Source organism: Panthera leo, chromosome B4, assembly GCF_018350215.1.
Source record: "Panthera leo isolate Ple1 chromosome B4, P.leo_Ple1_pat1.1, whole genome shotgun sequence".
Taxonomy (NCBI): Eukaryota; Metazoa; Chordata; class Mammalia; order Carnivora; family Felidae; genus Panthera; species Panthera leo.
The window spans coordinates 14,185,574-14,212,633 of NC_056685.1; the positions used below are offsets into that span (position 1 = coordinate 14,185,574).

The 27,060-nt window shown below is 39.9% G+C and overlaps 1 protein-coding gene across 1 annotated transcript in view; it reads right to left on the reverse strand.

Annotated features, from left to right (window-relative positions):
* ITGA8 (integrin subunit alpha 8) overlaps nt 1-27,060 on the reverse strand; it is a 188,410-nt gene that overhangs the window by 128,781 nt on the left and 32,569 nt on the right. The window contains exons 5-10 of the mRNA XM_042944993.1: nt 23,244-23,305; nt 22,094-22,139; nt 11,623-11,748; nt 10,218-10,262; nt 3,187-3,230; nt 1,449-1,505 (exon numbers count right to left, since the gene is read on the reverse strand). Of these exons, the coding sequence (XP_042800927.1) occupies nt 1,449-1,505; nt 3,187-3,230; nt 10,218-10,262; nt 11,623-11,748; nt 22,094-22,139; nt 23,244-23,305 (380 nt within the window). The remainder of the gene's footprint in view (nt 1-1,448; nt 1,506-3,186; nt 3,231-10,217; nt 10,263-11,622; nt 11,749-22,093; nt 22,140-23,243; nt 23,306-27,060) is intronic.

The following is a 27,060-nucleotide window of genomic DNA, read 5'->3' on the forward strand; positions in this document are numbered from 1 at the left end:
GATCCCAGGCTTCCCAGTCTTCCAGAACTGTGAGACATAAACATTTGGTTTTTTTAGCCACCCAATCTGTGGCATTTTTATAATAGTATTCTAAAGACTAAGATACAGGTGCCAGGTGCAAAAGGCTCTTGGCAGAGGGAACAAATGCACGAGATAACTGTGCAGTAACTCAGTTCTCCCACCTCACTTCTCTATTCCAACCATCTACAGTGAAATTCTTACTCCTCGTGTGGCACTGTGTGGCCTTCGCTCAGAGGAATTTCATCCCTCACGCACTGAATTCTGAAGTTCAAGACTGAACAGCTAGATGGTATGGAGGGCACGAAGTTATAGACAGGCCAAATTTAATAATATTTAAAGACCTTCTAATGATAAAAATGTGAAACAGAGCTGGGCAAAAGAGAAGTCTTGCCACATTTTCAATAAACCATTAAATATCATCACTTGAGAATAGTTAAAAAGTTGTAAGTTCATCCAGGTTCACTATTGTCCCAGCCTTCCGTCTCCATATTTACCATAACAGTGCATGAGAGACATTGCCAAACACTTTGTTGAAAACTGCGGAGTAATGGATAGACTAAAGCCCCAATTTGGGGGGAGAATACAAAAAATGTGCCATGCTCATTAAAAAACTCTTATCAATCAAAATTGCTCGACAATGACATTACTGCAAATCTGTATCTCTAGCTAAGAGGGGGGCATCTAAGGATCTTCAACCATGATCCAGGAGGCCAAGATGTAACTTGGCCAGACTCTAATGTGAGGCTTCCTAGAAATTTAGCAGTGTGGGTTTCTGGTTATGTATGGGTTGCCCAGAGAAACTGATTCAACTCATGATGGCTCCCTTAACCGTATCACATTTGTTGTTTAAAGAAATGTGCCAAATTTCCACAGGTCACAGTACCCAGGAAACCTCAGGGTGGTGAACGAAGTATGACCTCAGAGAATGACAGGCAATTAAGCTTTTCTTAATAAGACCTCGGCCAGTAACAGTAGGTGAGGAGTGATATCTGGCCCCTGGAAGGAAGGGACCAGAACCAGGTAGCTTGTGAACCCCCACATAATGTTGCTTTGGGGGGAAGGCTCCAGTCACAGTGAGGAAGAGAGACAGAGTACAAGCTCATTGATTCCGACTGATACAGTGAGACCTAGGAGAAACCTTTGTCTTCTCAGAGGGAAGGCATATACCTGGAACTCACCACCAAGCACGCTCCATACAGGACCAGAACATAACAGGATTGCTCTCAGATCCTAGCAGTTAGCGACATTACAACAGGAGAGCGGGATCCTGTCTGTCAGAGGCATGGTTATATTCCCAGGGCCCGCGACAGTTCCTAGCACATAGTAGGTGCTCAGTAAACATTTCTTTTATGAATGAATAAATGGTATGAACATTGCAATTTACTCTGAGTACCGAATGACATTATTTGATATTAAAAGGTCTTCACCTGTTCACCAGTGAAATTCTGAATAAAAGTCATATCTGTAGAGTTAATGATTGAAACCTGAAATCATAAAAATAAGATAGGTTATATCATTTGACAGAATTGGAGGAAAAAAAACCCACATTTTAAATTATAACTTAAATTATTTTTAAATTTAGGGGAAGAGTGGTAAACAGTTAATGCTATGTAAAAAAAAATGCAATCCCATAAGAATGAGCTTTAAAAAATCCAACTGAACTTTTATTTATGGTTAAGTCTCTGACATTCTCAGATAAAATGCATGCTTACTAATCTGAAAAGGGAAAACAGAAATTGAATTCAACTGAATGCTCACAGCAATTAACCTGCTGGCCAGTTAATTCACCTAATTATGATTTTTATCCAAATTCATTTGTGTTTATGTTATGAAAAATTGATGATTATGGCTCTTTGCAAAAAAAAAAAAAAAGTTAAAATTACAAATGCTATCCAGATAGCAAAAATATTACTTTTAATTCTCTTCAGATATTACATTTACTAGAGTTTTAAAATAATAAACATTATTTAAAATATAACCTTTTCTGATCACAAGGTGTCTTGATTTTCTCTTCCGACTTTTGTGGTAACTAGCTATAATGGGTTTGAATAGTGTCCCTCCAAAATTCACAACACCCAGAGTTTCATAAGGTGACCTTATTTGGAAATAGGGTCTTTGTATGTGAAACAGGTTCAGGAAATTGAGATGAAGTCATCCCAGATTTCGGGTGGGCCCTATGTCCAGTGACGGATGTCCTCTTGAGAAAAGGGGAGGACACACAGACACAGCTGGAGGGTGGCCGTACGAGGCCAGGGGCGGAGACTGAAATTGTGCTGACATACACCGAAACCAGGTAGCGGCCACCTCAAGCCAGAATAGGTAAGAAAGAGCTGCTAGACGCAGGAAGCGTGACCCTGCCTGACGCTTTGATTCCAGACTCTGGTCTCGTGACCTGTGAGAAAAATAAATCCATGTTGTTGCAAGCCACCCAGTTTGTGGTGTTTTGTTGTGTCAGTCTTGGGAAACTAACACACTAGTGCAATAGCGATCGATTTTCTTATTTCTGTCGTATGAGCCGTATGAAAATGCTCAGCCTGTCAGCGACAGTGTCTTCTGCAGTTTGTCCTAGATTATGCACAAGGATCATGCTGGCTTCATGGGTGGGGACCTGTGCTCCGGTCCCCATGTTCCAATGGGCCCCACCCTTGGTTTAATGCCCAGCTGGTGCTCTCCTGAAATTCTTAATAATTTGAACAAAGGGCCCTGCATTATCATTTTGCACTGGGTCCCACAAACTATGTAGTACATCCTGTACATAGATCAGGAAAAAAAAAAAATCTAGCCTCACTTGTTTTTCTTCCTTTTTAGTAAGCAAGCAAACAAGCATGGATCTGCAGGGGCTCACGATTAAAAGACATGGTAAGCCACTTAAAAGTTGAATGGAAGAGGGGCGCCTGGGTGGCTCAGTCGGTTGGGCGTCCGACTTCAGCTCAGGTCATGATCTCACAGCTCGTGAGTTCGAGCCCCGCGTCAGGCTCTGTGCTGATAGCTCGGAGCCTGGAGCCTGCTCCGGATTCTGTGTCTCCCTCTCTCTCTCTACCTTCCTCTGCTCATGCTCTGTCTGTCTCTATCTCAAAAATAAATAAACATAAAAAAAGTCAAATAAAAGGGAACATTTCTTTGCATGTAGAAGAAAATATTGTACGATGCATTCTTGGTACTCACATATCCAAAATTCTGCGCTCCTCTTGGAACTCCAGCAACCAGCTCTGGGGATAAAAATATTCATTTAGAAGGGGAATTACATATATTTTTAAGCCACCCAACAAATGAGTTAAAGAGAGTGCTTTTTACGTGAGTAACCATCACTTGAGGAGCTAGAAGTGTGAGGTCACGGGTTTGCATTTTGCTTCTGCTACAGACCACGGAAAACAGAACAGAAGTCGTCCTGTGAGATTTCCTAGCCTTCACCACCGGTCTCCAATGTGTTTCTGCCTGCGTAGCAGAAGCCTGACTTCTCAGCTCTGCACGCGATTCGTAAGTTAAACCTCTGAGTCCGATTTCTCCGGCTTTCACCGTGGTCACATCTTTTGTGCTAGTGTGAAAAGTACAGCTTCTGTCACCCTCACATGGCAAAACAAGTTCGGTTACCTAAAGAAAAGCCATCATAAATGATACGAGTCTGGCCCCCTTGCAAGTGTTTGTTGGCAGCAGAATTAGGGGGTGACCTGGCAGCTTAGGGTCCCCCAGAAAGGAAGCGTCAGTAACACAAACAGAAGAGGCAACTCTGGGGAAAAAAGTCCATATAATTCATGGCACAGTGATCCGGCTCTAGATTCAGAAGACCGTGGTTCTATTCTTGGGTCTGCCATATACCTGGGATGAATCATTTACCCCCACTTTTTCTGGTCACCTGCAATAGTGTGGGAGTTGGGACTGGCTGGTTATCAAAGATCTTTCGGCTCTTGTTTCTACAAATCTAAACTATCCTTTGATTCATCGGGGTTAACCTTTTAGTTTAATTTAAATAGGAAGGGTGTGGAAGAGAATCCCCTTCTATTTAAATTCCCCTTCCCCTCACCTGCCGTGGAAGGTCTGGCGCGAGTTCTGGCCTCAACTACATTGGATGTGCTGTGCTCTAGCAGAGTTGGGTGCTCATGCTGTTAGCGTGAACAATCAAAGAAGGTTCGTTTGGGGATAGATGTTGGACTTTTCAGCCATCAATCCTCTCCTTCAGTCAACAAACATTTATAGGCAAATGGAGTAAAAAATAGTGAGCACTTGGACAAAAATGCCCTGCTCTCATGGAGCGCATGCTCTGGTTGGAAGAGACAGTCAATTTAAAAAACAGAGTTGAGGGGCGCCTGGGTGGCTCAGTCGGTTAAGCATCCGACTTCGGCTCAGGTCATGATCTCGCGGTCCGTGAGTTCGAGCCCCGCGTCGGGCTCTGTGCTGACAGCTCAGAGCCTGGAGCCTGTTTCAGATTCTGTGTCTCCCTCTCTCTGACCCTCCCCCGTTCATGCTCTGTCTCTCTCTGTCTCAAAAATAAAAATAAAACATTAAAAAAAATTTTAAAAAACAGAGTTGATGAAATGGCATATTTGAAGGGGGTGAGTATGGTGAGTGGAGAAAAACCAAACAGTAAAATGGTACAGGGGGAAATGGAGGTGGGATGAGAAAGGACTTAGGCCTTATTAGGGCACAACTGGCAGGAGAGGACTTGGCAAGAAAAAGACATTGGAGCCAAAAATGAAGAAAGTGGAGATGTAAATATTATGGAGGTATTGGGAAAGTATGTTCTAGTCAGAAGGTATGGCAACTGCAAAGGTCCTGAGGTAGAAGTGTGTCTGGAGTATTCAAAGAATAGTAAAGAGACCAGGGTGGCTGGAGGGGAGGGAGTGAGGAGGAAAGGGGTAGGAAATGAGGTCAAAATCTTATGAATGGAGACTTTTAGGTCATTGTAAAGTCTTGGATTTCAGATTGAAGGAGTTGAAAAATAACTAGATCAAAGAAGTTACGTGATCTGACTTCTGTGTCTAAAGGACCACTTTGGTTGCTGAATTGAGAGCAGACTACAGGAGGGCAAGGGGGGAGAGAGAGAGAGAGACCAGGTAGGAGGCTACTGCAATAAAGTTGGGGGACTTGAATCTGAGTACAAGCTGTGCAGGAGGTGAGAAATGGTCAGATTCTGGTCATATTTTGAGCGTTTCGTTAGCAGGTCTACTCATAAATTGAATATGGATGGGGTGTGAGAGAAAGAGCACAGTACAAGGCTGACTTCCAAGGTATTTGGCTCAAGCAATTGAGAGGATGGTACACCGCGTTCTGGGGAGAAGGTCAGAAGTTCGCTCATGAGCACGTTAAGTTTGAGAGAGCTACTCAAACAGAGATGTTGAGTACTGAATTGAGGCTCCAGATATTAGAACACATATCCTGGAATTCAACGTCATCTGGAGAAATACCTGGAACCTGGAACTCAGTAGAAGCTGGAAAAACAATGAGACTGGATGAGGTTACCAAGAACTCAAAGAGGAAAGAAAGAATCCAAGTGTTTAACCCGGGGGCACTTCAATGATATGAGAGAAATTAAAGGGGAGTCAACAACAGAGAGGGAAGGGGGGAGGGGGAGGGAAGAGGGAGCTACAAGTGTCTGGGAAGCCAAGGGAAGAAATGAGGAGGGAATAATGAATTCTTTCAATGCTCATGATAATCAAGGAAGAGGAGGTGCACAGAGGCCACTGGTTTGCTTGACAGGAGCCATTTCAGCTGAGTGGTGAGTTGAAGACGAGAAGGCAGTAGATACAGCAGAGATACAGCAGAGAAGAGTGACAGCTCTTTTGAAGCAGAGTCTATAGGTGCTTTCTGGAGGAGGGAGTGGAGTAACAAATTTACTTCTTAAGGTCAGAGAAGTATGTTTGTACAGTGGTGGGAATGATCCAAAGAAAATCATGATGTGGGAATGGTTGGAGTCCCTTCTCTGAGTCACAAGAGGCAATGGGGTGTGGTGCAAAGTGGAGAGGTTAACTTTACCCAGGGGCACGGACTGCTCAACCATAGCAATGGGAGGGAAGGTGAAGCATGTCCTTGAAGAATAAAACTGGGTTCAGAATAACTGAGCTATCTGGACAGATTTCCAGGAAAGCTATCAGAACCGGTCGCACGGTGCTCAGTTTTCAACAATATTTATTTGGCGTGAATTAAATTGGCATCTAACAACAAACCACCGTCAAATATAATGGAGTTGACTGATTCCAGGATCAGGCCTGTCAACCAGAGGAGTCTGAAGGGACTGTCCCGTTTGAGATGCATGACAACCACTACTAAGCCTTCCGCAAACCTTCAGAGTTTCATTTAAAAGAAATCAACCATCACACTCAGTAACGTTGGAGTCTGCCACCCCACGTAGTCACAGCACTTAGAAGTTATTAAAAGTCATGTTGGGGGCGCCTGGGTGGCTTGGTTGGTTAAGCGTCCGACTTCGGCTCAGGTCATGATCTCACGGGTTGTGAGTTCGAGCCCTGCATCAGGCTCTGTGCTGACAGCTCAGAGCCTGGAGCCTGCTTCGGATTCTGTGTCTCCCTCTCTCTCTGCCCCTCCCCTGCTCATGCTCTCTCTCTTTCTCTCTCTCTCAATAATAAATAAACGCTAAAAATAAATAAATAAATAAATAAATAAATAAATAAATAAATAAATAGAATGGTTTGGAGTTTTAAGACAAGTTAGAACTATCACTCAACTACAAAAATTCAGTTGGGAGAGAAAATAAGTGACTTTTCTCAGATCCATTTCAATAACTCATAGGAAAACCTTCAAAGATCTCTTAATATCCCTGGCCTTGAAATACATGACCTGGGCATCAACCCCACCAGCAAGAAGCAAAAAGGAAGCTAGTGTTTATCGAATGTTTTCCACCCACTAAGACATTGTGCCACAAGCTTTATAATATTTCCGTAATTTAACCTCTAAAAAGTAGGCATTCATACCCCTATGGACGTGTGGAGAAAATAAGGCTTAGAAAGGTTCAGTCACTGTACATAGTTGGTGAGTAGTAAGACTCAAGAACTGAGAGCCACATCAATGTTTTTTCTACCACACCAAATGACTTTCCTAGGATTGGTTAGGGCCATATCACTTTTTTGGTTTTAGCTCACCATGTTGGACTCTAAAACAAGAACCAAAGATCTTAACCTTTTTTGAGTCATGAACACACTTGGGAAATAGATGAAAGTTATGGATCTTCTCATTGGAAAAATTCATATATATATAAAACCTTGCATATATTTTCTAGGGGTTCAAACCCTGTGAAGTCCATCCATCCCTGTACCACCCAGAATACAAGGATCCCATGTTAAGGGCTTCTAATCTACAGTACATCAAGTCACTCACTAGGTTTCAAAGAACTTCAACTCTTTCCGGTCTGCTTAAGTAAGTAGTGAACATGGGCAGTCTTGGACTTGGTGTGGTCTGATGAATGGATCCATTCTGACGAATGGATCACTCCCTGATAGTGCCTTTACTTTACATATCATTTAAAACTCGGATCCATCTTCTAGATATTTCTCTGATCTAATGGAAAACCACTATGATTTTCTACCATGCTTCCTTGTGATGTGCTGTCATGCACCCCTAATAATTTCCTTGGGTCAGGACTGAATTTTCTCCTGGGGAACTTTCCAATAGGAGTTTAATGCCATGTTTAAAATCATTTGGCATATTTTATAATTTCTTTTGCTAAATCACTGAGTGATTATAAGATTTGACTTTTCTAAGGTACTAGGAATTTAATTTTATCTCTGATGGACTCTAACCCAAGAATTCTTTCTCATTATAGCTAATATTTAAATAGTATTTGTTATGTATCAGTATTATACTGTTTTATGAATGTAGGATTAGCTCACTTAATCCTAAGAATCCTATGATATAGATAATACTATCATCTTCATTGTTATCATTATCAACACCATCCTCCTCCTCCTCAGCATTATTACCATCATCATCATCACCAACATCGTCATCATTACCATCACCACTATCTCTCTTTTAGAAATAAAGAAATGGAGGCACTGAGATGTTAGGTAACTAGGTCACAGACCTGGTAGATGGCAAAGTCAGGATTGAAACCCAAGTGGTCTAGCTCCAAAGTCTATGCTTTTAACTACCACAACAGATTGTCTTTTAAAATCTTGAAGAAAAAAATGTATGGAAAGAGAGAGCCTTTAAGAATTAGCTTGTATTTAGGGGTGCCTGGGTGACTCAGTTGGTTAAGCATCCAACTTTGGCTCAGGTCATGATCTCATGGCTCATGAGTTTGAACGTCATGTCGGGCTCTGTGCTGACAGCTCAGAGCCTGGAGCCTGCTTCAGATCCTGTGTCTCCCTCTCTGCCCTTCCTCCACTTGTGCTCTGTCTCTCAAAACTGAATAAAGGTTTTAAAAAAATTAAAAAAAAAAAGAACTATCTTGTATTTAAAAGAAAAGTATTCTTTTAAAGAAAAAAAAAAAAACACAAAACCTCTGTGTTCAATCCCTACCTCACGGCATAAAGAATGTTTTATTCTCTGTGAATTTCTGCTTTGTAAATCTTTTTGAGATGAAGCAGTTAAAAGAGCTCTGGGGCGCCTGGGTGGCTCAGTTGGTTGAGCGTCTGACTCTTGATTTCAGCTCAGGTCAAGATCCCAGGGTCATGGGATCAAGCCCTACATCGGGCTCCATGCTGAGCTTGGAGCCTGCTTAGGATTCTCTCTCTCTCTTTCTCTCTCTCTCTCTCTCTCTCTCTCTCTCCCCCTCTGCCCTTCTTCCCTGCTCATTCTCTCTCTACAATAGAATACAATACAATAAGCTCTGATGATTTCCAGGGATGGCCCGCATTTCATTTACTCTTAATTCTTTGTGAATTCATTAAAACACCCTAGTGAAAAGCAGTTAAGGTTCATATGAAACAAGATGGAAATACTGATTGATTTATGATTCATTCATTCAATAAATATTACCAGTCTTGTATATGATAGGTATTGCCAGGGACTGAATGTTTGTGTACCCCCAAAATTCGTATGTTGAAACCTAACCCTTAATGTGATAGTCTTAGGAGACAGGGCCCCTGGGAGGTGATGAGGTCATGGGGCTTAGATTAGTTTTATGTTTAGAACTTTATCCTCCCACTTACTACAATTGTTTATCATGTATTTTGTGCTCTCCATTTAATGCCTGTCAGCCCCACTGGGACTATAAACTCTGAGATTGAAGACCATCTGTTCGCCTCTGTGTGTTCAACATTTAACACATAGCCTGGCACATAGCAGGTGCTCAAGAAAAACTGGAAGAATGAATGAATGGCAAATTCCTTAGGAGGGAGAAAAATGAGATCATACAGGAGTTTACAGAAGGAAGTGAAAGAAGGAGATGACATTTGAAATTGTACTAAAAAAAAAAAAAGTAGCATTTGACCTGTCGAAATTAGAGTAGCTACAGATTCAGGGGACGGAAACCAGAGATGGCAGCCATTATAAGGTATAGAGGACAGAGGTGAGGGGCATATATGAGAACAGGAGTTAATTCATTCTGTTATTTTGAGCTTGAGCATGTCCAAAGGGGAAAAGGAAATAATGTAGAGGTGTTGGGTTGGAGCCCAGGAGGGAGTTTAGTAGGGACACGTCCAATGTGAATGTCCAGAAGTTAAAGATGGGGGATCTTGACTTTTCAAATTTGATCTGTCACTAATAGCATGGCTTTTGTGTAGGCCATTTTTTTAAGTTTATTTTTTTTTTAATTTATTTTGAGAGAGCTATAGACAGCAAATGGGGGATGGGCAGAGAGAGAGGGAGACAATACCAAGCAGACTCCCCACTGTCAGCCCAGAGCCCAATGTGGGGCTCAGACTCTCAAACTGCGAGATCACGACCTGAGCCAAAATCAAAGAGTTGGACACTTAACTGGCCGAACCACCCAGGCGCCCCTCTGTGGGCCATTTAATCACCTGTATTTTTCTCATGCATAATATGGGATTATTGGACTTGTTTTTTATTGCTTAACTCAATTTTATAACGATTGACATTCAGTATGATGAAGTTATTTAAGACTTAAAATGCTGTGCTGAAGTGTATTTGGTTTGTTTTTCTACATAATATTATCATACACATTCTGGGATTCCATTATTATACATCTGTGTAGCAAAGAAAATCACATTTATAACAGGGCTTTTCAGGTCCTTTTACCTTTCCCCGTGCTTTATAAATGACTTACATCCAATAATGTCTCTCACCTTGCTCAGAGTCTCCAGTGAATTCCCCAGCAGCAACTGAATATCCTGGGTTAAAGAAAAGGAAAACTAGTCACATGTTTGAAGGCTTTACAAATGAGCTTTATCTAGAAAAATGAAAGAACTGCCATAGTACTGCTTTGGTCAGAAATTTCAACAAATATCGTCACATAAAAGTTTAGGGTTCTGTAATGGGAAAAAACAGTGAAACGAATATGAACGCTTCCGTACTAAATCCTGGAAGCATAATCGGTCTGCTCCTTCTGAACACGGCAACACAATCAGATTGTGAGGAATACTTCATCATCCCCCTTAAAGAGTAAATGGTGGCCATTGTACCTGAAGGTCGCTGATTCATCGGGATCAGACATGATACTCGGAAAGTATCTTTTGTGCTCAACATTTGCTATTTCTGATCGCCAAGAAGGTATATTTCCTAATTTCTTTAATGATGGTTTTCCACAAATGTCACTTAGCTCTAAAGTGAGGTGAGGTGAAAAACATAACTGCATTTTGCTTCATTTATCAAGCAATCAAAATGCCTACAGGATACTAAAGGTGGGAAACAACCGCGGCACATTGACATTGTATGGTTTCCGCATAATACGTTTTGATAACATTCTAGCAACTGGAAGGTCTTTTGTTGTTGCTCTAAAAGCTGGAAAGGACGGCCAACATGTTGCCCCTATAGCACTGGGCAGCCCCACTAATTCATAGTCTCTACAACTGGCAAAATATTTTATGTGCAGGACACTTTTACAGTTAGTGTTTGATTGCATAACTGGATACTACAGCCTAAATCAAAACATAGAAAGTAACCATCGAAATTCCCCCCATTAAATAAGAAATTGACTTTGGGGCTGAGGCCAATGTTTTATTGTGTGAAAGTCATATCCTTCTAGAGTAATTTATTGAAATTTTTAAATCTTTTTTTTTTTTTTTTTTTTTTTTAACGTTTATTTATTTTTGAGACAGAGAGAGACAGAGCATGAACTGGGCAGGGTCAGAGAGAGGGAGACACAGAATCTGAAACAAGCTCCAGGCTCTGAGCCGTCAGCCCAGAGCCCGACGCGGGGCTCGAACTCACAGACTGCGAGATCATGACCTGAGCTGAGGTCGGCCGCTTAACCGACTGCGCCACCCAGGCGCCCCTGAAATTTTTAAAATAAAAAATGGTTGCTGAATTTGAAGCGAAAGTCTGTTACACAGCCTACAAAAGAGGCTGAACCAAAAGAGAAGACTTATATGCCACGGCTGAATAAAAGGAAAGTCCATTCTAAGCTAGTAAGAAAAGAAAATTTGCACAAGCTGCCAGAGAGCAGTGGATAAGTGAGGAATAAAGTTTGCACCTACATTTAATAAGTTTGCCTTTTGAGAAACAACAAATGTGCTAAATAATGAATCTCACCAAGGTAACTGTCATCATAGGAAGCTGGAGCCACGTCTGTCTGTTTCTCTCGAGCCAATTTCCTTAGGATATCCTTGAACGAGTAATTCGCAATGATATCTGCAATACTGGCAGTGATCACCTGACCTGTGTCCAAACAAATTGATGCATTAGCTGAATGAACGCAAGAGGCAGGCCCTCTCTGAGCAGACACAGAACATCTGAAAAACACATACTCCCTCGAAAACAATAATGGAATTGCTTGCATTTTTGAAGATGAATTTTCCCACCTGCCACTAGAACTTCAGGTAGAGTTGGTTATGGCCGGGTAGAGCCTTCCATTCTGACAGAAGAACCAAAGATCACTACATAACATTATCTGTCTTCCTGCTGCCTTCACAATACCTACTCCCTCTACCTCCAAATGATAAAAATATCTCAGTAAAGATACCTCTAGGCAAAATTTATGGATTAAAATTTTAATCTGGAACATTGCAGATAGAAGAAACGTCATCTAACTTGGAGATCATCTAGCCAAATATGACCTCATACGGATGGGGAAACTGAGGCGCAAAGAGCATGAATGCATCCTCTAAGGTCATGTGGTTTTGCTATTACGGTGTCTGGCGTTACAAACAAGGTCTCCTTTGGCATTCTATTAAGACTTTTTGTAGTCTCACAAAATACAGATTAAATCTAAATACTTATTCAATAAATAGATTATGAAATCTATCACTTATGTTAAAGGAAGGAAAGGGGCTCCTGGGTGGCTCAGTTGGTTATGCGTCCAACTTCGGCTCAGGTCATGATCTCACAGTTTGTGAGTCTGAGCCCCACATCGGGCTCTGTGCTGACAACTCAGAGCCTGGAGCCTGCTTCAGATTCTGTGCCTCCCTCTCTCTCTGCCTCTCCTCCACTTGTGCTCTGTCTCTCTCTCTCTCAAAATAAATAAAATGTAAAAAAAAAAAAAAAAAGGAAGGAATTACATAATTTTCGAGCCATTTATTTTTTTATGGTAAAATGTATACAGAGAGCATAAAATTATGACAACAGGAGGCAGTGAGGTCCCGCGAGATCCAGAATTTTAGCAAAAAAAAAAAAAAAAAAAAAAAAAAGGAATCCAAGGCTGGCAACAATGATAGGGTAAGAACTTTGGCTAATATCTCCCAAATGAAGTCACTATTAAAAGTCTTGAAATATGATTGTATTTGGGGTGGTCAAATATCCAAAAGATAGCCAGCCATTTTCCACAATTTCCATGCATTCTCATATTTATGATGGATATCTAAGGGAAAAGTGTGATCTCATTCTTTTTGGGAGAAAACTGGAGATATGCTTTTAAGAAACTTACATTTAACAGTAATTTTAAAGCCAAATGATTCTTTGGGACTTCACTGATAATTCATAGTCTTTCTGTTTGAAGTCCAAAAGGAATAAAACTTCAAATCTGGCCATAAATATTTCCCAATGACTCTGCCTGAAATGACTGTTCTGATATTAAGACAACGATATTCACACATGTACTTCTGAACAATGTCTGTAGAATTTGCCAATTTTCTCTGGGTTAAGGCTAAATCCCCCCTTTCCTCCTCCTACATACACACTGCCTTTGCTTTTTTCCTTTAGTTGCTTCTAAAAACATTATAACCTTAAGCCTAAAACGATTTTTACATTACCTATTACAGACAATGCTTCTATATCTCCTTGGTATGGCTACTTTTCAGCAAATCATCTGTATCAGATATTTTTTTTTAACTTAAGGAAAGAAAAGAATTCTCTGAGTGAATTAGAAGCAAATCTTTTAAACACACACTTTTTATTTCATAACCACCTACTCCATAAATTATATTGTTTTTCAATCTGCAAAATAATTTTTAAGACTGAAATGTTAATTATTTGATATTCATAGTTGTACATGTATGAATTAAGCTTAACAGCAATTTCACATACCATTTTATCATAAACCCATATCCTGGATCTCTTCTTGGCTTTTTAAAAAGTATCTGTAGTTTTTTTTTTTTTATTTTTTTTTTTAATTTTTTTTTTTCAACGTTTTTTTTTAATTTATTTTTGGGACAGAGAGAGACAGAGCATGAACGGGGGAGGGGCAGAGAGAGAGGGAGACACAGAATCGGAAACAGGCTCCAGGCTCTGAGCCATCAGCCCAGAGCCCGACGCGGGGCTCGAACTCACAGACCGTGAGATCGTGACCTGGCTGAAGTCGGACGCTTAACCGACTGCGCCACCCAGGCGCCCCTATCTGTAGTTTTATATTATTATACTTTTTTATTTTCACTACAGCGTAGTTAACATATAGTGTCATATAGTTTCAGGTATATGGTACAGTGATTCTACAATTCTATACGTCGCACAGTACTTGTCAAAATAAGTGTACTCTTAGTCCCCTTCGCCTAGTTCACCCATTCCCCCTCCCACCTCCCAACTGGTAACCATCAGTTTGCTCTCTATAGTTAAGAGTCTGTGTTTTAGTTTGTCTTTTTTTTAACTTGTTCATTTGTTTTGTTTCTTAAATTCCATATATGAGTGTCATCATATGGCATTTGTCTTTCTCTGACTTATTTCGCTCAGCCTAAGTGAAATATGATTATACCCTACAGATCTATCCATGGAGTTGTAAATGACAAGATTTCATTCTTTTTTATGGTGAGTAATAGTTCATTGTGTATATACCACTTCTTTATCCCTTCATCTATTGTTACACAGCTGGGCTGCTTACAGAATTCAGCTATTGTAAATAACGCTGTAATAAACACAGGGGTGCATACATCTTTTTGATTAGTGTTTTCGTATTCTTTGGTAAATATCCAGGAGTGAAATTATGGGATCATTAGGGTAATTCTATTTTTAATTTTTAGAGGAAGCCTCCACAGTGACTACACCAGTTTGCATTCCCATTAACGGGCACGAAGGTTCCTTTTTCTCCAAAGAAAGGATTGAGAATCAACACTTGTTGGTTCTTGTGTTTTTGATTTTAGCTATTTTGACTGGTGTGAGGTGATATCTTATTGTGGTTTAATTTGCATTTCCCTGATGATGAGTGACATTGAGCATCTTTTCATGTGTCTGTTGGCTATCTGGATGTCTTCTTTGGAGAAATGTCTATTCAGGTCTTTTGCCCATTTTTAATTAGATTATTTGTTTTTTGGTATTGAGTTGTAGAAGTTTATATATATATATTGGATACTAACACTTTATTACACATATAACTTGCAAATATCGTCTCCCATTCAGTATGTTGTCTTTTAGTTTTGTTGATTGTTTCTTTTGCTGTGCAGAAGCCTTTTATTTTGATGTAGTCCCAATAGTTTATTTTTGTTTTTATTTCCCTTGCCTAGGAAACATATCTAGGAAAATGTTGATATGGCTGATGTCACAGAAATGATGTCAGTGTTCTCTTCTAGGATTTTTATGGCTTTAAGGTCTCACATTTAGGTCCTGGATCCATTTTGAGGTTATTTTTGTGTATGGTGTAAGATAACGTCCAGCTTCATTCTGGAGGAAATAAAAAATACATGAAGAAAAATGCATTCATTTTTCCAGCATTCATTCATTCATGTAACCTGTCCAGCTTTCTCAGCACCATTTGTTGAAGAAACTGTCTTTTCCCTTTTGGATATTCCTCCCTCCTTTGTCAAAGATTAACGGTCCCTATAATCATGGGTTTATTTCTGGGCTCTCTATTCTGTTCTATTGATCTATACGTCTATTTTTGTGCTAGTACCATACTGTTTTGATTACTCCAGATTTGTGGTATAACTTGAAATCTGGAATTGTGATACCTCCGATTTTGTTTTGCTTTTTCAAGATTGCTTTGGCTAATCAGGGTCTTTTGTGGTTCCATACCAATTTTAGAATTGTTTGTTCTAGTTCTGTGAAAAAAAAAATGCTGTTGGTATTTTGATAGAGATTGCATTAAATCTTTACATTGCTTTGGGTAATACGGGCATTTTAACAATATTTGTTCTTCCAGTCCATGAGCATGGAACATCTTTCCATTTGTTTGTGTTGTCTTCAATTTATTTCATCAATGTTTTACAGTGTTCAGAGAACAGGCCTTTCATCTCCTTGGTTAAGTTTATTCCTTGTTATTTTACTGTTTCTGGTGCAATTGTGAATGGGATTGTTTTCTTAATTTCTCTTTCTGCTGCCTCATTATTATTGTGTAGAAATGCAGTGAATTTCTGTAAATCGATTTTGTATCCTGCAACCTTACTGAATTCACTTATCAGTTCTAGTAGTGTTTTGGTGGAGTCTTTAGGATTCTCTATATATAGTATCTTGTCATCTGCAAGGAATGACCGTTTTACTTCTTTCTTACCAATTTGGATGGTTTTATTTCTTTTTCTTGTCTGATTGCTGCAGCTAGGATTTCCAGCACTATGTTGAATAAAAGTGGTGAGAGTGGCCATCCTTGTCTTGTTCCTGAGCTTAGGGGAAAAATTCAGCTTTTCACCATTGAGTATGATGTTACCTGTGGATTTTTCATGTGTGGCCTTTATTATGTTGAGGTATAGTCTCTCTAAAACTACTTGGTATAGGGTTTTCACATGAATAGACATTGTACCTTATCAAATGCTTTTTTTGCATCTATTGAAATTATCATATGGTTTTTATCCTTTCTCTTATTGATGTGATGTATCATGTTGATTGATTTGTGAATACTAAATCACCCTTGCATACTGGGAATAATCTTGCTTGATTGTGGTGAATAATTTTTTAAATGTATTGTTGGATCTAGTTTGTTAATATTTTTATTGAGGACTTTTTCATCTATGTTCTTCAGAGATATTGGCCTGTTTTCTCTTTTTGTTGTAGTGTCTTTATCTGCTTTTGGTTTCAGGGTATTGTTGTCCTCACAGAATGAATTTGGAAGCTTTCCTTCCTCTTCTATTTTGTGGAATAGTTTGAGACTATGTATTCACTCTTCTTTAAATATTTGTTAGAATTCACCTGTGAAGCCATCTGGTTCTGGACTTTTGTTTGTTGAGAGGTTTTTTTTATTACAGATTCAATTTTGTTTCTGGTAATCAGTCTGTTCAAATTTTCTATTTTTTCCTGATTCAGTTTGGTAGGTTATTCGTTTCTATGAATTCATCCATTTCTTCTAGGTTGTTCAGTTTATTTCTCCACCTTCATTTCTGATTTTGTTTATTTGAGTCCTCTATTTTATTCTTTTTTTTTTTTTTTTTTTTTTGAGGAGTCTGGCTAAAGGTTTATCAATTTTGTTGATCTTTTCAAAGAACCAGCTCCTAGTTTCATTGATATGTTCTATTGTTTGTTTGTTTGTTTGTTTAGTTTCTTTTTCATTTATTTCTGCTCTAATTGTTATTATTTCCTTCATTTTATTGGTTTTTGGTTTTGTTTGTTGTTCTTTTTCTGGCTCCTTTAAAAGGATACAAAGTTAGGTTGTTTATTTGAGATTTTTTTCTTGCTTCTTGAGATAGATAAACTTCCTTCTTAGAATAGCTATTGATGCATCCCAAAGATTTTGGACCATGGTTTTCATTTTCATTTTTCTTCATGTATTTTTTTTATTTCCTCTTTGATTTCTTGCTTGAGCCGCTCCATTCATTGTGTAGTAGCATGGTATTTAACCTCCATGTATTTGAGCTCTTTCACAAGATTTTTTCTTGTTGTTGATTTCTAGTTTGATAGCACTATGGTCAGAAAAGATGCATGCTAGGACTTTGATCATTTTGATTTGCTGAGACTTGTTTAGTGGCCTAATATTGATCTATTCTGGAGAACGTTCCATGAGCACTTGAAAAGAATATGTATTATGCTCTTGTAGGATGGAATGTTTTGAATCTATCTGTTCTGAATATATCATTCAAAGCCACTGTTTCTTTGTTCATTTTCTGTTTGGATGATCTGTCCAAAGTGGCATGTTAAAGTCTCCTACTATCATTGTACTACTATCAATTACTTCCTTTATGTTTGTTATTAGCTGCTTCATGTATTTGGGTGCTTCTATGTTGGATGCATAAATATTTACAATTGTTACATCTTCTCGTGGGATTGTTCCCTTTATGATTATATAGTGTCCTCCTTTGTCTTTTGTTACTATCTTTGTTTTAAACTTTTATTTTGTCTGTTATAAGTATTGTTATCCTGGCTTTCTTTTCACATCCATTTGTATGGTAAATTCTTTTCCATCCCTTCACTTTCAATCTGCATGTGTCTTTAGGTCTGAAATGAGTCTCTTGTGGGAAGCATATAGATGAATCTTGCTTTTTATCCATTCTGTCACCCTACATCTTTTGACTGGAGCATTTAGTCCATTTATATTCAAAGTGATGATTGATAGATTTATACTACTGCCATCTCATATTTGTTTTATGGTTGTTTTTATAGTTCTTCTCTGTTCCTTTCTACTCCTGCTCTGTTCTCTCATGGTTTGACAGCTTTCTTTAGTGATATACTTGGATTTCATTTCTCTTTATTTTTTGTATATCTATTACTAGTTTTTGATTCGTGGCTATCATTAGGTTTATCTATAACCTCTTATACATGAAGCTGTCTATATTAAGTTGATATCTGTAAGTTTGAACTCATTCTTAACTCCTTTCCCTCCCAAGGTTTAGATATATATGCTGTCATACTTTCCGTCTTTTTATTTTGTGAATCCCTTGACTGATTTTTATAGATACACTTAATTTTACTGCTTTTTGCTTCCTACTTTTCTTACTACTACTTAAGGTTGTTCCTTTCTACTCTTTAACATTTCTTGTAGGGCTGGTTTAGAGGTCATGAATTCTATTAACTTTTGTTTGGGAAATTCTTTTTCTCTCCCTCTATTCTGAATGAGAGCCTTGCTGAATAGAGTATTCTTGGCTGCAGATTTTTCTCTTTCAGCACTTTGAATATATCATGCCACTCCCTTCTGGACTGCAAAGTTTCTGCTAAAAAGTCAGTGGATAGCTTTATGGGGTTTCCCTTGTATGTAACCATTTTCTTTTTCTTTTGGTGCTTTTAAAATCCTCTCTTTATAACTACTTTTTGCCATTTTAATTGCTATTTGTCTTGATATGGACATTCTTGGATTGATTCTGTTGGGGACTCTGCACCTCCTGGATCTGGATTTCTGTTTCCTTCCCCAGATTTGGGAAGTTTTCAGCTCTTATTTCTTCAAATAAATGTTCTTCCCCCTTTTCTCTCTCTTCTCTTTCTGGGATCCCTATGATGCAAATCTCATTATGCTTGATGGTGTTACTGAATTCCCTATGCCCTTTGATTTTGCATTACTTTTTCCCTCACATGTTCAGCTTGATTGCTTTCCATAACTCTGTTCTCCAGGGCTTCCTCTAGTCTACTATTTAGTTCATCTCATGTATTTTAAATTTCATTTATTAAGGACATCTCTGATTGGTTCTTTTTTGTGTTTCATATCTCTTTGATAAGGGTCATTGATATCCTCCACTCTTTTCTGAAGTCTGTGACTATGATTCTTTCTTTAAATTCTCTACTGAGCATATTACTTATCTCTGTTTGCTTAGGTGTCTTGCAGTGATTTTGTCCTGTTCTTTCATTTGGGACATATTCTCTGTCTCCTCATTTTGTCTAACTCTCTGTGTCTGTTTCTGTGTGTTAGGAAAGTCAACTACATCTCTTGTTCTTGAAAGTAGTGGCCTTATGAAGAAGAGGTCATGTAGTGCCCCACAGTGTAGTGTCCCCTGTTCACAAGAACCTGGTACTTCAGAGTTGTCTCCTATGTGTGTTGCATGTGCCCTGCTGCTGTAGCTGAGCTACTTTTTCCTTCAGTCCAGTCTTCTGCAGTAGCTCTCTTTGCCTGTTGTGGGCCGTGTTTGGTCCCTGTGCTGTTAGTGGGCCAGTCTGATGCTGCCTTGGGCTTGAGTTGAGTCAGACGAGGCATTTGCCAGAGATTTACTATCACTGAACTGAACAGTACTTTCTCTATATTGTTTTCTGAAAGCTTTCTTTGGTGGGCAGGTCGTTCTGTCAGACCAGCTGTCTGGGGCCACCATCTGACTGGTGTGTGTGGTTCTCTTTCCCTCTCCCCAGGCCAGGAGTCACTTTGGAGTAGTGCTGGCCCATTAGGGCTGCTTGCACACTGCCAGGCTTGTGGCACCACTCTGGATGTCCTCTGGCCAAGGGTGAGAAAGGGGCGGATCCTCAAAATGGAGGGGGCAGGAGGCAAGGTGTTAGCAAGTGCTTTGTTGGTCCTTTGTGGGAGGGGACCTGCAGCAACTGGGACTGAGGTAGGTCTGGCTGGAGGGGACAGATCTGCTGAAGTGCATAGGGTGGTGGCGGTATTAGCAAGTTACGTAGTGAGCAGTGGCAGGGCCATGCTGGTTCCTGCAGACGGCCATGTTTACGCTGGGGGTCAGGGGAGGAAATGGTGCCTGCCAGCTCTTTGGTTTCTGGACAAGTCCCCCAGTGATCTCTGCTCCTTCAGCACACATTCTGAGTTTAGCAAACAACTCTCCCTTCAGGTATTTTTCAAGATGCTGCTTCTACGCTGTATCTCCACGGGGCTGTTTATTGTACTGTCTCTTTAGGGGCAGGGACTCCGTTTCCTCAAGCCCTTTTGGCTCTCTCAGAGCTGAGCCTGCTGATTTGTAAAGTTCCAGTTTTTAAGTCTCACTAGTTAGAAGAACTTGTAAAAAGGCAGCCCCTCTGGTTTTCAAAGCCAAACATAATGGGGACTCATCTTCCCCCTGCGGGATCCCTGACATGATAGTCTGTTTCTCTCCCGACTCTGTGTGTGCAGTGTCCCTCCCTCCCAAGGACAGCCCCGTGGGTCTGGTTAGCTCCCTACCACATCTCCGCCCTTCCTACCCTCTTCAATGTGGCCGCTTCTCTACATTTAGTTCTGGAGTTTGTTCTGCCAGATTTGGGGTTGTTTTCTGGGTTATTTACACTGATGTGAATGTTATCTAGTTGTATCCTTGGGACAAGGTGACCTTAGGGTCCTACTCTCCCATCTTTCCCAGACTCTCAATAATTGTATTCTTCCATTGGCTTATTAATATGATCAGGTGTCTTCCAGTTTAAAAGAAAAACTTCACTCCACTCTTCATCTCTCTCATCGTCTACTCTATCTTTATCCTAAACTTCACAGCCAAAATTCAGGGAATATTCTCTGTCATCTCTATGTAGGCATCCCATCCACATCCACGGCTTTAATTGTCACCAATATGCAAGTGACGGAAGTCTGTACGTTAGCCTAGATATGTTCTCTGAGCAAAAGCCCATATATGCAGACATGAAAAACCCTGGATATCTCAAGCATGTTCACATTCAACATAACCAAAAGCAAATTCATGATCTTCCCTCTCCAACCCACTCCCACCTGTTCTCTTCCAGGGTTCCCCATCTCAGACAGTGGGACCCACCTATAACCATGCAGTCGCAAGTCAGAAATGTATGCTGGGCCTCCTCCCTTTCCTCACCCACACATAACAACTAAGCTGTCTGTTTTCCTCCAAAGCATCTCTCAAATTTCTCCTCCTTTCCATTCTGCACTATTCCCACTCTAAGAAGCAAACGTCTTCATCTGAACCTTAGAGCTAGTTTACCTTAAAAACTTGTGGTTTGCTCACACCTCACTTTGGCCAACCTCCAATTCATCTTCCATACGGCAACCAGAGTGAGCTTTTCAAAACACAGATCTGATCATAGCATCCCAGGCAAAAAACCCTCCGCTGGTTTCCCATGATTCTCGAGACAAGAAACGAATACTAACTATAGCTAAGGCTATCTATTTACACTCCTGCAATCCACCAAGGATTTCTCCTTGTTCACCCTGGCTTCCCTCCATCTCACCTGACTGCTCAATTCAGGCCACAAAACCTTTCCATAGAGCCCCTTCTCTCTTTGCTAGTTACCTCCTAGCAAAGTTCAGATCTCAGTTCAGGGCTGCTTGTTTCCAAGTTAGTGACCTTTGGGCAGCTTCTGGCCTGTGCAGCACCTTTATAAGAATTAGAAGGCATCATCCCCTCTGGGCAGATGCTGTCCTACACCTGGTCCAGGGTTCCCTAAGCACAGCACAGGTTGTTCAGAAGACAAAACAGGTGCACGCAGCCACCCCGGGAGAAGCCTCCTATACTCTCATGGCCCCATCACGACGTACCTTTCCTTCACAGCGAGCATCACGTGTGGAGCGTCCCAGGTATTTGTGTGAATATTGGATTAATGCCTACATCTCCCCCCAGGTGTTAACCTTGTGAGGGTGGGAACAGCGTCTAGTCTACTCATCACTGTATCCCCAGCATCTAGCACGAAGTCTCACACAGCCTCTATAAATTCTTGGTGAACGAATGAATTAAGCTGCAACAGTGTTTAAAAATAGCATTCATATACAGTTGGAAATGATGCCTTATTCCCTGGAGATACTCTGAATCCGGACCTATAATTCATGTAACAAAGGGTCAACATTTGGTGTTAACGGTGTTTCACCTTCTCGTTAGTAACCACAAATAGGCATTTCTTCTCTGCTCACAGAACATACCTTGCCAATAAAAACTCCCGGGTCCTCCCACTATGAGGTCTCCATTCTACAAAACAGAAACAGCAACAATTGGAAAAGAAAAACAGATATTTTTTTTTCTTTTTCAAGGTGACAAATCATTGGTAACAAGCATTGCTAACAATTTGCTACACGTAAAAAAGCAATTTTTAAATGAGGCCCTTGTATCTGGGTCATGCAGTTCATTTTATTTGCCTTTTTTTTTTTTTTTTTTGCTTTCCACTATTTAGTGTGTTAGCATATTAAATAATTTTCGTTTGCCTCAATTAGCTAAGTTGAATTCTCTCCCTTGAGGATACAGAAATTCAGATTTTTGGCACTGATTCAGGTAAGCAAAATAACGTACATGTTTAATGCTGTGTAATTTAGCAGACATGGTCTTGTGAGCTTTGGCAACAAAAGAAAATATGGTTTCTATTTATCTCAAGGCCACAGTAATGCCTATTTTTTCCATACGTCTGCAACCACCCCCTTCCCCCTCTCAGAAGAGAGAGCAAACACCCCAGACTAGCAAATATAAATTTTCCCTTCTCCTTACCACCTCCTTCCATCCTCCTTCCAACTTTCAGTGGGGGAAAAAAAAAAAGACAATAAAAAAAAAAAAAGGCCACAAAAGAGCAAAATTTGTATGCTGGTGAATTTTTTTCTACACTGTTTTCAAACCCACAAAATCTTGGTCCCTTATTATCTCTGTAACTTTGTGAAAGGATGTTGTGAATTTTAACACTCGTGTTAAATCTAATCAGTCAATTACAGCTAAGAGATAAAGCAATTTTTTTCTTTTTTTTTTTTTTTTAGAAACACATTTCTCTCACTGAGTTGTTCAGATTTTCCATGTAAAGGATTATCATTGAGGTGGGGAGAAAGACTGTTGTTTTTCATCATATGTATTTCTGTGTTATTTTAATGTTTGTCATCTGCATCAATTGCTTTAATGAAAATAAAGAACAGCAAAAACATTTAAGGAAGTTGTCAAAACAGGCTGGATACATACCTAAAGGTTCTTTTGTTGGTGGTAGTTATTGGGGGTGGGGATGAGAGCCAGAGGCAGAGAGTAAACAAAAAGAAAAAAGAAAAAATCAAACAGATAATACAACTGCTAGAAGCTACAAGCCCAAACTAATTCATTCACCTTGTAAAAATCCAGACTAAATCCTGCTTGGCAGTAACCCTGGCCTTCGGGATCAGCATTACCTAGAGTGACCAAAATACAGAAATGTTATCACATCATCATTCCCAATATATATTTTAATAACAGCTAGGATATTTTGTTGTTTTCCTTATTGATTTCTCAACTTAAAATGATCAGGGTGCCTGGGTGGCTCAGTCGATTACGTTTCCAGCTTTGACTCAGGTCATGATCTTGCAGTTTGTGAGTTTGAGCCCTGCGTCGGGGTCTATGCTGACAGCTCAGAGCCTGGTGCCTGCTTTGGATTCTGTGTCTCCCTCTCTCTCTGGCGCCCCCCCGCCCCCCCTCATGTTCTGTCTCTCTCCTTCAAAAATAAATAAACATTAAAAATTTTTTTTTTAATTTTAATGATCAATATGTGCTTTATATTTATTTTTTTAACATCACAAAAAATTTTAATGTTTATTTTTTGAGAGAGAAAGCATGAGCAAGGAGGGGCAGAGAGGGAGAGCATGAGCGAGGGAGGGGCAGAAAGAGAGGGAGACACAGAATGCAAAGCAGGCTCCAGGCTCTGAGCTGTCAGCATAGAGCCGGATACGGGATTCAAACTCACGAACTGCGAGATCATGACCTGAGCCGAAGTCAGAGGCTTAACCAACTGAGCCACCCAGGTGCCCCACTTTATATTTACTTTTAAATTCATCATGAACAATTTATGAAATATATTTTCATAATTTATGAAACATAATTTATTTTTTTGTCCCAAATATCATCATGATTTTGTAGTAAGACCACTAGGAATAACATCCCTTGGAGTTACTACATTGGGTTTTACAAGTCATGTTTGTCTAAAGAAGTAAACTCTCCTCTCACCTATGTTCTGAGTTCTGCAAGTGGCAGTAACGGGATTCTGAGTTGCCTGTGTGTTCTGCATGAAGCCACATAGGTCATTCCTAAAGAAATGCCTTGAGAAAGAGAGGGGTCAACATGGTCACCTGGGTGGAGGCTTTCTGCTGAGGGCACCCACAAGGATTCCAATTTTAATGATCTCCAAGAGGAAAGTAATTTTAAATTATTCTATTATTAGTTAGGTACCTTTGCAAATTGCATTTCTTTTTTTTTTTTTTTTTAACATTTATTTATTTTAGAGAGAGAGAGAGAGACAGACAGAGTGCGAGCAGGGGAGGGGCGGAGAGAGAGGGAGACACAGAACCCAAAGCAGGCTCCAGGCTCCAAGCTGTCAGCATAGAGCCGGACGTGGGGCTGGAACTCACAAACCGTGAGATCATGACCTGAGCCGCAGGCAGACGCTTAACCGACTGGAATGTCTTTTGTTTTTTGCTTTCCTTTGATTAGTACTTAACTAATTCTCTAGATGCTCCCTGTATATTTTAATACACTGTTCTATCACATACACTGTATTTTTTTTCACATACACTGTATTCTTTAATGGCAATACCTCTTTTTAATTGAAATGCCGTTAATGTCTCCTGTGTTTTTTAAGCTTAGTTTTTTTTTCAGCTTTATTGGGCTACACTTAATATACAAAAAAGCTGTACATCTTAATGGATACATTTTCATGAGTGTGGACATATGCATACACCCACAAAACCATCACCAAAATCAAAGTAATAAGAATTTCTACCACCTACAAAAAATTTCTTGTGTCCCTCTGTTTGTTTGTGGTAAAAACATTTAACATGAGGTTTACTCTCTGCGATTTTTAAAAACAATTTTTTTAATGTTTACTATTTTTGAGAGAGAGAGAGAGAGAGAGAGAGAGAGACAGAGTGCAAGTGGGTTAGGGGCAGAGAGAGAGGGAGGCCCAGAATCCGAAGCAGGCTCCAGGCTCCAGAGCCCGAGGGGGGAGGGGGCCTTGAATTCACAAACTGTGAGGTCAGGACCTGAGCAGCAGTCGGACGCTTAACCCACCGAGCCACCCAGGCCCTGCAATTTTTAAGTGCACAACATCTTACACTGTATTTTTATAAAATTTACTCCTTATTTTAAACTCTGTTTTGTGGTTTGTAGTTCTGAATGCTATAAAGTTTCCTAAAGGTTCATCTGTATAACCTCAAATGTCTGGTTACCAGTTTTCTGGAAGTTCATGTGTGTAAATACTTACATGCATCCAGAGAGATATATACGAATACCTGATATATGATTATGTAAGCCTATATCTGCAATCTTGAGTATATTTAAGAAACGTATTTTTCTAATGTACAAACCTCTTTAGAAATCCTTTTTAAATCAAGTCTTTCTTTTCATTTTTAATATTGTAAATTATTCAAAGAAGAAATATGACCATCCTTTGAAATTATTTTGCTCCAAAACAGGAAACAAAAAATTAAAAGAAAATACTAATACTTTTCATGAAACTCACTGAGAAAACAACCAACTTCAAATGTTTATTTGAAGCAGTGATTGTAACAGAATGTGAGGTAGTTTTTTTCTCTTAGGGTTATAGTTTATAAGAGCTGAAGGAATCTATCCTCCTGGAATTTCAGAGCATTTAGAAAGTTTACAATTATGTCCCAGAATGAACTCAGGATCCAGGGAATCGTGCTGATCATTCACTACTATTTGTTGGTTTTCAAAGCAAAATGGAAGGCGGTGTGTAAATCATCCCCACCTGAATTATGAATGATAATAAGAGCAGGAGGCATGTCATGAATATGAATGAACAGATTAGTTCCCGGATTGCTCAGCGTATCAGTGGGGTATGTTTGTGGTACGGAATGAGCAGGAGAAGGTTCCTTAAATTCTCTTTTGAAAATAATATTGCTGATGTTCCTGTTCTGTGATACTGACCATATGCTCATGAACAAGCTGGCTTTGTGTTAATGAACTGTAAACTCCTGGGGGAAAGACAGGAAGTCAGCTCCTTGGGTGAATTTCTGGAGGAAAAAGTTTTGTAGTAAGAGAGCGGCCACGAGGAAAGTGAGAACTATTGATGTGAACCAGAGTTGAAAAGGATTCTTGGGAATTGACTTAGCAATTCTGCAATTCGACTCCATTTTTACCCGTGTCAAGCTGTTCGTTTATTTAGGAAAATAAAGAGTGAGTCAATTGGCATCATAATGTGCCCGGGCCACTCAAGACACAAGCCGACCACGATTGTTATTTTCAGATAAAGGTTCAGACTCATGGTTCAGTGCCACGTACTATACTTTAGCCTGAGTTCTCTCGTTACAGAGGCACTCAGTCTACAAGGCAGAACAAAAGGCAGTGACGGGTCTTATAAACAATCACCCTCCACATTAGCTGGAAGAGTACGGTAGATCACCCAGGCAAGAGGACTGTGAAGGATGGACTCATCATTTCAGCTCTCATAGTTTACTGAGATGGGGAAGCATCTTTAGCACATCGGGAGAAGTAGGATATGAAGAGGATTGATGAAACACATTCTCTGTTAAATCTCAGCCGTCCATTAGTTTTCTGATTTAAGTTGGGATTTTCTTTATCCCTCTACCTGACTTCTGTCTTTCGCGTAATAGTAATGGCCTCTCATGGAACCAAAAAACACAACACCCTGAGCGGAACACGACTCCAAATATGCCTCTCTGGGCTGTTGCCCGTGCGTGGGACAGTCCCCCTGCCCTGCTCCAATAGCCATTTGCTAAGAGAGCCCTTCCCATGGTCCTTTCCCAAAGCTCCTCTCCCCACCCGGGCCAGGTCACTCCCTACTCTCTCGCTTTGTTATGTTTTTCATTGTTGCACTTTTCGCTATCTGCCTTTGTATTATGAATTTATTCTTTTTTAGAAGTTTTCTTTTCGTTGATATATAATTGGCATATAACATGTTATTACTAGTCCAAGG